General features: G+C 47.4%; 2 protein-coding genes across 2 annotated transcripts; both read right to left on the bottom strand.

Moving 5' to 3' along the window:
- Nucleotides 1-7,912: 7,912 nt before the first annotated feature.
- LOC117332842 lies at nt 7,913-9,796 on the bottom strand. The gene has a single exon (XM_033891894.1). The coding sequence runs from the start codon at nt 9,794-9,796 to the stop codon at nt 7,913-7,915; it is 1,884 nt and encodes a 627-aa protein (XP_033747785.1).
- A 6-nt stretch (nt 9,797-9,802) lies between these two features.
- LOC117332841 lies at nt 9,803-10,336 on the bottom strand. The gene has a single exon (XM_033891893.1). The coding sequence runs from the start codon at nt 10,334-10,336 to the stop codon at nt 9,803-9,805; it is 534 nt and encodes a 177-aa protein (XP_033747784.1).
- Between the last annotated feature and the right edge of the window lie 270 nt (nt 10,337-10,606).

Below are 10,606 nucleotides of genomic sequence, written 5' to 3'. Positions count from 1 at the left end.
TCCTCCACCTCCAAAACCTGGCACGTCCTGAAATGACCCTGGCTGTTAATAGGACGACAAACAAAAACAAACCTGGCACGTCCTTAAATGACCCTGGCTGTTAATAGGACGACAAACAAAAACAAACCTGGCACGTCCTGAAATGACCCTGGCTGTTAATAGGACGTTAAACAAAAACAAAACTGGCACGTCCTTAAATGACCCTGGCTGTTAATAGGACGACAAACAAAAACAAACCTGGCACGTCCTTAAATGACCCTGGCTGTTAATAGGACGTTAAACAAAAACAAACCTGGCACGTCCTGAAATGACCCTGGCTGTTAATAGGACGTTAAACAAAAACAAAACTGGCACGTCCTTAAATGACCCTGGCTGTTTATAGGACGTTAAACAAAAACAAACCTGACACGTCCTTAAATGACCCTGGCTATTAATAGGACGTTAAACAAAAACAAAACTGGCACGTCCTTAAATGACCCTGGCTGTTAATAGGACGTTAAACAAAAACAAACCTGGCACGTCCTGAAATGACCCTGGCTGTTAATAGGACGTTAAACAAAAACAAACCTGGCACGTCCTTAAATGACCCTGGCTGTTAATAGGACGTTAAACAAAAAATCAAAGAATTAAGTTGTTAAGGGAATTTTATTTCCGAAGCCAATAAGAGATCCGATCCGTATTTATTTTACCCGTACTCCACTTTGTATTTGTATTGCTGTTCTAAACCAATTTTATGTATTGTATTGTTTATATTATGTACTTATGGGCCGTATGACCCACAGATGATAAAGAAATTGTAAAATTTTAAAGTACAAGATGATAGTTTGGGGATATAGAGGGGATTGACCTTGACCCAACCTCAGGGACGGAGGACACGGACAAAGTGGGTCATTTTGACTTAAAACAATCTTCAGAGCGATACGTAAATGTTTATAAAACCATAACAAGGCTGTATCAAAATTGTGAAATTCAGAGAAAAATGCTGCTCTCTCCGACCCATGTCCATCGACAGGGGCCCGACCCGTGTCCATCGACAGGGCCCGACCCATGTCCATCGACAGGGCCCGACCCGTGTCCATCGACAGGGGCCGGACCCGAGTCCATAGACAGGGGCCTGACCCGTGTCCATCAACAGGGGCCGGACCCGTGTCCATCGACAGAGGCCTGGCCCATGTCCATCGACAGGGGCCCGAACCGTGTCCATCGACAGAGGCCTGACCCAAGCCCATCGACAGAGGCCTGACCCGTGTCCATCGACAGGGGCCTGACCCGTGTCCATCGACAGAGGCCTGACCCGTGTCCATCGACAGGTGCCAAGTTTACTGCTGTTTTTTTAGTATTATAACTGGTGGTTTGGTTTTTCAGGATTGATACCTGAGGTTGGGGCTTTGGGCCCTCAGGATGGGTGTTTGACTCTTCAGGATGGGTGTTTGACTCTTCAGGATGGGTGTTTGACTCTTCAGGATGGGTGGTTGACTCTTCAGGATGGGTGGTTGACTCTTCAGGATGGGTGGTTGACTCTTCAGGATGGGTGGTTGACTCTTCAGGATGGGTGGTTGACTCTTCAGGATGGGTGGTTGACTCTTCAGGATGGGTGTTTGACTCTTCAGGATGGGTGTTTGACTCTTCAGGATGGGTGTTTGACTCTTCAGGATGGGTGTTTGACTCTTCAGGATGGGTGTTTGACTCTTCAGGATGGGTGGTTGACTCTTCAGGATGGGTGTTTGACTCTTCAGGATGGGTGTTTGACTCTTCAGGATGGGTGTTTGACTCTTCAGGATGGGTGGTTGACTCTTCAGGATGGGTGTTTGACTCTTCAGGATGGGTGGTTGACTCTTCAGGATGGGTGTTTGGACCTTCAGGATGGGGGGTTGACTCTTCAGGATGGGTGTTTGACTCTTCAGGATGGGTGTTTGACTCTTCAGGATTGGTGTTTGACTCTTCAGGATGGGTGTTTGACTCTTGAAGATGGGTGTTTGACTCTTCAGGATGGGTGTTGACTCTTCAGGATGGGTGTTTGACTCTTCGGATGGGTGTTTTGACTCTTCAGGATGGGTGTTTGACTCTTCAGGATGGGTGTTTGACTCTTCAGGATGGGTGTTTGACTCTTCAGGATGGGTGTTTGACTCTTCAGGATGGGTGTTTGACTCTTCAGGATGGGGGGTTGACTCTCAGGATGGGTGTTTGACTCTTCAGGATGGGTGTTTGACTCTTCAGGATGGGTGGTTGGGCCCTCAGGATGGGTGTTTGACTCTTCAGGATGGGTGTTTGACTCTTCAGGATGGGTGTTTGACTCTTCAGGATGGGTGGTTGACTCTTCAGGATGGGTGTTTGACTCTTCAGGATGGGTGGTTGACTCTTCAGGATGGGTGTTTGGACCTTCAGGATGGGGGGTTGACTCTTCAGGATGGGTGGTTGACTCTTCAGGATGGGTGTTTGACTCTTCAGGATGGGGTGTTTGACTCTTGAAGATGGGTGTTTGACTCTTCAGGATGGGTGTTTGACTCTTCAGGATGGGTGTTTGACTCTTCAGGATGGGTGTTTGACTCTTCAGGATGGGTGTTTGACTCTTCAGGATGGGGGGTTGACTCTTCAGGATGGGTGTTTGACTCTTCAGGATGGGTGTTTGACTCTTCAGGATGGGTGGTTGGGCCCTCAGGATGGGTGTTTGACTCTTCAGGATGGGTGTTTGACTCTTCAGGATGGGTGTTTGACTCTTCAGGATGGGTGGTTGGGCCCTCAGGAATGGTGTTTGACTCTTCAGGATGGGTGTTTGACTCTTCAGGATGGGTGTTTGACTCTTCAGGATGGGTGGTTGACTCTTCAGGATGGGTGTTTGACTGTCAGGATGGGTGGTTGACTCTTCAGGATGGGTGTTTGACTCTTCAGGATGGGTGTTTGACTCTTCAGGATGGGTGGTTGACTCTTCAGGATGGGTGTTTGACTCTTCAGGATGGGTGTTTGACTCTTCAGGATGGGTGTTTGACTCTTCAGGATGGGTGTTTGACTCTTCAGGATGGGTGGTTGACTCTTCAGGATGGGTGTTTGACTCTTCAGGATGGGTGGTTGGGCCCTCAGGAATGGTGTTTGACTCTTCAGGATGGGTGTTTGACTCTTCAGGATGGGTGTTTGGACCTTCAGGATGGGTGTTTGACTCTTCAGGATTGGTGTTTGACTCTTCAGGATGGGGTGTTTGACTCTTGAAGATGGGTGTTTGACTCTTCAGGATGGGTGTTTGACTCTTCAGGATGGGTGTTTGACTCTTCAGGATGGGTGTTTGACTCTTCAGGATGGGTGTTTGACTCTTCAGGATGGGTGTTTGACTCTTCAGGATGGGTGGTTGACTCTTCAGGATGGGTGTTTGACTCTTCAGGATGGGTGGTTGACTCTTCAGGATGGGTGTTTGGACCTTCAGGATGGGGGGTTGACTCTTCAGGATGGGTGGTTGACTCTTCAGGATGGGTGTTTGACTCTTCAGGATGGGGTGTTTGACTCTTGAAGATGGGTGTTTGACTCTTCAGGATGGGTGTTTGACTCTTCAGGATGGGTGTTTGACTCTTCAGGATGGGTGTTTGACTCTTCAGGATGGGTGTTTGACTCTTCAGGATGGGTGTTTGACTCTTCAGGATGGGGGGTTGACTCTTCAGGATGGGTGTTTGACTCTTCAGGATGGGTGTTTGACTCTTCAGGATGGGTGGTTGGGCCCTCAGGATGGGTGTTTGACTCTTCAGGATGGGTGTTTGACTCTTCAGGATGGGTGTTTGACTCTTCAGGATGGGTGGTTGGGCCCTCAGGAATGGTGTTTGACTCTTCAGGATGGGTGTTTGACTCTTCAGGATGGGTGTTTGACTCTTCAGGATGGGTGGTTGACTCTTCAGGATGGGTGTTTGACTGTCAGGATGGGTGGTTGACTCTTCAGGATGGGTGTTTGACTCTTCAGGATGGGTGTTTGACTCTTCAGGATGGGTGGTTGACTCTTCAGGATGGGTGTTTGACTCTTCAGGATGGGTGTTTGACTCTTCAGGATGGGTGTTTGACTCTTCAGGATGGGTGTTTGACTCTTCAGGATGGGTGGTTGACTCTTCAGGATGGGTGTTTGACTCTTCAGGATGGGTGGTTGGGCCCTCAGGAATGGTGTTTGACTCTTCAGGATGGGTGTTTGACTCTTCAGGATGGGTGTTTGGACCTTCAGGATGGGTGTTTGACTCTTCAGGATTGGTGTTTGACTCTTCAGGATGGGGTGTTTGACTCTTGAAGATGGGTGTTTGACTCTTCAGGATGGGTGTTTGACTCTTCAGGATGGGTGTTTGACTCTTCAGGATGGGTGTTTGACTCTTCAGGATGGGTGTTTGACTCTTCAGGATAGGTGTTTGACTCTTCAGGATGGGTGTTTGACTCTTCAGGATTGGTGTTTGACTCTTCAGGATGGGGTGTTTGACTCTTGAAGATGGGTGTTTGACTCTTCAGGATGGGTGTTTGACTCTTCAGGATGGGTGTTTGACTCTTCAGGATGGGTGTTTGACTCTTCAGGATGGGTGTTTGACTCTTCAGGATGGGTGTTTGACTCTTCAGGATGGGGGGTTGACTCTTCAGGATGGGTGTTTGACTCTTCAGGATGGGTGTTTGACTCTTCAGGATGGGTGGTTGGGCCCTCAGGATGGGTGTTTGACTCTTCAGGATGGGTGTTTGACTCTTCAGGATGGGTGTTTGACTCTTCAGGATGGGTGGTTGGGCCCTCAGGAATGGTGTTTGACTCTTCAGGATGGGTGTTTGACTCTTCAGGATGGGTGTTTGACTCTTCAGGATGGGTGTTTGACTGTCAGGATGGGTGGTTGACTCTTCAGGATGGGTGTTTGACTCTTCAGGATGGGTGGTTGACTCTTCAGGATGGGTGTTTGACTCTTCAGGATGGGTGGTTGACTCTTCAGGATGGGTGTTTGACTCTTCAGGATGGGTGGTTGACTCTTCAGGATGGGTGATTGACTCTTCAGGATGGGTGTTTGACTCTTCAGGATGGGGGGTTGACTCTTCAGGATGGGTGTTTGACTCTTCAGGATGGGTGGTTGACTCTTCAGGATGGGTGTTTGACTCTTCAGGATGGGTGTTTGACTCTTCAGGATGGGTGTTTGACTCTTCAGGATGGGTGTTTGACTCTTGAGGATGGGTGTTTGACTCTTCAGGATGGGGTGTTTGACTCTTGAGGAGGGGTGTTTGACTCTTCAGGATGGGTGGTTGACTCTTCAGGAAGGGTGTTTGACTCTTCAGGATGGGTGTTTGACTCTTCAGGATGGGTGGTTGACTCTTCAGGATGGGTGATTGACTCTTCAGGATGGGTGGTTGACTCTTGAGGATGGGTGATTGACTCTTCAGGATGGGTGGTTGACTCTTCAGGATGGGGGGTTGACTCTTCAGGATGGGTGTTTGACTCTTCAGGATGGGTGTTTGACTCTTCAGGATGGGTGTTTGACTCTTCAGGATGGGTGTTTGACTCTTCAGGATGGGTGTTTGACTGTCAGGATGGGTGGTTGACTCTTCAGGATGGGTGTTTGGACCTTCAGGATGGGTGTTTGACTCTTCAGGATGGGTGTTTGACTCTTCAGGATGGGTGTTTGACTCTTCAGGATGGGTGTTTGGACCTTCAGGATGGGTGTTTGACTCTTGAGGATGGGTGTTTGACTCTTCAGGATGGGGGTTTGACTCTTCAGGATGGGTGTTTGACTCTTCAGGATGGGTGTTTGACTGTCAGGATGGGTGGTTGACTCTTCAGGATGGGTGTTTGGACCTTCAGGATGGGTGTTTGACTCTTCAGGATGGGTGTTTGACTCTTCAGGATGGGTGTTTGACTCTTCAGGATGGGTGTTTGGACCTTCAGGATGGGGGGTTTGGACCTTCAGGATGGGGGGTTTGGACCTTCAGGATGGGGGGTTGACTCTTCAGGATGGGTGGTTGACTCTTCAGGATGGGGGTTTGGACCTTCAGGATGGGGGGTTTGGACCTTGGGATTGGGGGCTTGGCTTTTCAGGATGGAGGCTTAAATGACAATCTGCCGAACTGTTGTCCGAGTGTATGTATTGTCGATATAAATTCAACCTAGCAAACTGCCATTGTTTCAACGACATATTTGCTACTATTGTCTTGGGTTGAAATCCGTCTGTCGATATGTGAAAAATATAAAATGTAAAATGTATTTTCCTTTTCTCGTGAACATGAATTCATTCATAAGTAGTGGAGTAAAAATATTGTATAGAGACTATTACACAGACGATGGCCTCTGTGCGAAAGTGTCCATTTTCATAGGAAATGTTGAATACTTAGAACTTTTTTACATTATGAAGTTATATAATCTTTAAACAAGAAATATCTTTAAAAAAGATAAACGGCATATTTTTAATGCTGGTGGTTATAAATGAACGAACTAATGTGTTTCAGCACAGAAAACAAAATTATATCAGTTTGAATCTTTTTTGGTGATAATAAGACTGCATTTGTGTCATTTGAAAAGATACATCCACTTATTCAGCTTGCATTCAATCGTTTTTAACTTTATATCTGCATTTTGCATTGACCGCTACATTGACCAATCACATACTTCATCTTGACCAGTAACGCCACCTGTCTCGTCGTATCCGGGGCCAAAAGCAGGAATGTTTTCTCCAGACTTAGGACGAGTTCATGCCCATACCGAGGATGGCGGCAAGATGAAGCAGATGTTTATGTCTCGGAACAGAGATGCGACCTCAGTTTCCTGGCAGTAAAATACATACCATCATTGTTTTGCTTCTTATCTAATGGTCGAGTTAAAATATTCGATTTCGCTCAAGTTTTACCTCAACATGTTTCCTGATATCACTTACACTTGTAAGACTTCCTTTTCCGGAGTCAACAAGATTGTTGACGTGCCACGCCCACTCATTAATCGCTGTGTATTGTCTGGCTTTGATTGATTAAATTCAATCATATACTCAAATTACATCACAATAAAATATATTATCATTAGTAACATTACGACCGTTCCTTTCTCGAACAATACCCTTTATCCCTTGAACTAGGAACTCCGTTTTAAACAATAGATTCCTCTCCTGTCAACATGATAAATATGTTTATTCCTTCGTATTTCCGGTTTCTATTTTGGGAACAATTTCATTTCCCGCCATCAACCTCATTACCTGGTTCCTCTCTTGGTATATAACCTTTGACCCTTCTGTTTAATTCCTCTGTCTGTCTTTGTCCTCACTTTACGTTCATCCCTTGATATAGCAGTTCAATTTTATTCATCTATCAGATATTCATTGGACATGGCGTTGTCCGTCCGTCCGTCCGGCCAGAGTCGACAAGTGGGTTGTAGTCTTTTGTCTATAATATTATGGGGTGCACGGCGCATGTCGATCAGAATTTCGAAATCTGTTTTTTATTTCCGTTCATTCCGTCGCTAAAAAAGCACATGCGCAGTGATATTTCATGTTGAATTATGGATAAAAAAGAAAAATACTTTAAAATTCGTCTCCTATAGGCGACGAAGATATATTGACGCGATGAATCGGTGAATGCACCCCACAAGGATGTTGAGCGAGTACGCACGTCCATCCGTCCATCCGTCCATCCGTCCGCCCGGAGTAAACTATTGATCGGCCGGCAGTCTCCTCTTATAATTTTAACCAATCTCTTTGAAGCGTAGTAGGAATGTTAATGATGATTTGAAGCTATGTTTTCCAGAGCGGTATTTTGATTACAAGATGTTAATTAAGTCGTTTCCTTTTGCCTTATTTCAGTATTTAATCAGCCCCTGTCACATTTCTTCAATCGATCCTGTGGATACTTGGAATGCTTATAATCATGATATACACTTCAGTTTTGAGGAACAGCATTTTGATTGGTCCGTTTGAGGAGCGGAATTTTGATTCGACTAAGTTTGTTAAGGTTGACTCTCCTTCAGTATCCGAATCCTGTCCGGGTGTGGAGTGACATGTTGAATCCTGTCCGGGTGTGGAGTGACATGTTGAATCCTGTCCGGGTGTTGAGTGGTATGTTGAATCCTGTCCGGGTGTTGAGTGGTATGTTGAATCCTGTCCAGGTGTGGAGAGACATGTTGAATCCTGTCCGGGTGTGGAGTAACATGTTGAATCCTGTCCGGGTGTGGAGTGACATGTTGAATCCCGTCCGGGTCTTGAGTGGTATGCTGACTCCTGTCCGGGTGTTGAGTGGTATGTTGAATCCTGTCCGGGTGTGGAGTGGCATGTTGAATCCTGTCCGGGTTGTGGAGTGGTATGTTGAATCCTGTCCGGGTGTGGAGTGACATGTTGAATCCTGTCCGGGTGTTGAGTGGTATGTTGAATCCTGTCCGGGTGTGGAGTTGTATGTTGAATCCTGTCCAGGTGTGGAGAGACATGTTGAATCCTGTCCGGGTGTGGAGTAACATGTTGAATCCTGTCCGGGTGTGGAGTGACATGTTGAATCCTGTCCGGTTGTTGAGTGGTATGTTGAATCCTGTCCGGGTGTGGAGTGGTATGTTGAATCCTGTCCGGGTGTGGAGTGACATGTTGAATCCTGTCCGGGTGTTGAGTGGTATGTTGAATCCTGTCCGGGTGTTGAGTGGTATGTTGAATCCTGTCCGGGTGTGGAGTGGTATGTTGAATCCTGTCCGGGTGTTGAGTGGTATGTTGAATCCTGTCCGGGTGTTGAGTGCTATGTTGAATCCTGTCCTGGTGTGGAGTGACATGTTGAATCCTGTCCGGGTGTTGAGTGACATGTTGAATCCTGTCCGGGTGTGGAGTAACATGTTGAATCCTGTCCGGGTGTGGAGTGACATGTTGAATCCCGTCCGGGTCTTGAGTGGTATGTTGAATCCTGTCCGGGTGTGGAGTGGTATGTTGAATCCTGTCCGGGTGTGGAGTGGTATGTTGAAACCTGTCCGGGTGTTGAGTGGTATGTTGAATCCTGTCCGGGTGTGGAGAGACATGTTGAATCCTGTCCGGGTGTTGAGTGGTATGTTGAATCCTGTCCGGGTGTGGAGAGACATGTTGAATCCTGTCCGGGTGTGGAGAGACATGTTGAATCCTGTCCGGGTGTTGAGTGACATGTTGAATCCTGTCCGGGTGTGGAGTGGTATGTTGAATCCTGTCCGGGTGTTGAGTGACATGTTGAATCCTGTCCGGGTATTGGGGGACATGTTGAATCCTGTCCGGGTATTGGGGGACATGTTGAATCCTGTCCGGGTGTGGAGTGACATGTTGAATCCTGTCCGGGTGTGGAGTGACATGTTGAATCCTGTCCGGGTGTTGAGTGGTATGTTGAATCCTGTCCGGGTGTTAAGTGACATGTTGAAACCTGTCCGGGTGTGGAGTGGTATGTTGAATCCTGTCCGGGTGTGGAGTGGTATGTTGAATCCTGTCCGGGTGTGGAGTGGTATGTTGAATCCTGTCCGGGTGTGGAGTGGTATGTTGAATCCTGTCCGGGTGTGGAGTGGTATGTTGAATCCTGTCCGGGTGTTAAGTGACATGTTGAATCCTGTCCGGGTGTGGAGTGGTATGTTGAATCCTGTCCGGGTGTGGAGTGGTATGTTGAATCCTGTCCGGGTGTTGAGTGGTATGTTGAATCCTGTCCGGGTGTGGAGAGACATGTTGAATCCTGTCCGGGTGTTGAGTGGTATGTTGAATCCTGTCCGGGTGTGGAGAGACATGTTGAATCCTGTCCGGGTGTGGAGAGACATGTTGAATCCTGTCCGGGTGTTGAGTGACATGTTGAATCCTGTCCGGGTGTGGAGTGGTATGTTGAATCCTGTCCGGGTGTTGAGTGACATGTTGAATCATGTCCGGGTATTGGGGGACATGTTGAATCCTGTCCGGGTATTGGGGGACATGTTGAATCCTGTCCGGGTGTGGAGTGACATGTTGAATCCTGTCCGGGTGTTGAGTGGTATGTTGAATCCTGTCCGGGTGTGGAGTGGTAGGTTGAATCCTGTCCGGGTGTTGAGTGGTATGTTGAATCCTGTCCGGGTGTGGAGTGGTATGTTGAATCCTGTCCGGGTGTGGAGAGACATGTTGAATCCTGTCCGGGTGTGGAGTGGTATGTTGAATCCTGTCCGGGTGTGGAGTGGTATGTTGAATCCTGTCCGGGTGTTGAGTGACATGTTGAATCCTGTCCGGGTATTGGGGGACATGTTGAATCCTGTCCGGGTGTGGAGTGACATGTTGAATCCTGTCCGGGTGTGGAGTGACATGTTGAATCCTGTCCGGGTATTGGGGGACATGTTGAATCCTGTCCGGGTGTGGAGTGACATGTTGAATCCTGTCCGGGTATTGGGGGACATGTTGAATCCTGTCCGGGTGTTGAGTGACATGTTGAATCCTGTCCTGGTACGGACTGACACGTTGAATCCTTTCCATCTCCCTCTGATCAACAGCATAGCTTTTGTCTGTCGCTTCGTCAATTACTTTTGTCCGTCGCCTTGTCCATAACTTTTGTCCATCACTTTGTCCATAATTTTTGTCTGTCGCTTTGTCCATAATTTTTGTCCATCACTTTGTCCATAATTTTTGTCCGTCGCTTCGTCCATAGCTTTTGTCTGTCGTTTCGTCCATAACTTTTGTCTGTCGCTTTGTCCATAACT

This window comes from Pecten maximus, chromosome 8, assembly GCF_902652985.1.
Source record: "Pecten maximus chromosome 8, xPecMax1.1, whole genome shotgun sequence".
NCBI classification, from domain to species: domain Eukaryota; kingdom Metazoa; phylum Mollusca; class Bivalvia; order Pectinida; family Pectinidae; genus Pecten; species Pecten maximus.
The sequence above is the reverse complement of the archived record's forward strand: the minus strand, read 5'-3'. Positions and strand labels throughout refer to the sequence as shown.

Coding starts and splice junctions, on each gene's coding strand:
- LOC117332842 (XM_033891894.1), bottom strand. CDS start 9,796: ATGTCACTCAACACCCGGACAGGATTCAACATACCACTCCACACCCGG.
- LOC117332841 (XM_033891893.1), bottom strand. CDS start 10,336: ATGTCACTCAACACCCGGACAGGATTCAACATGTCCCCCAATACCCGG.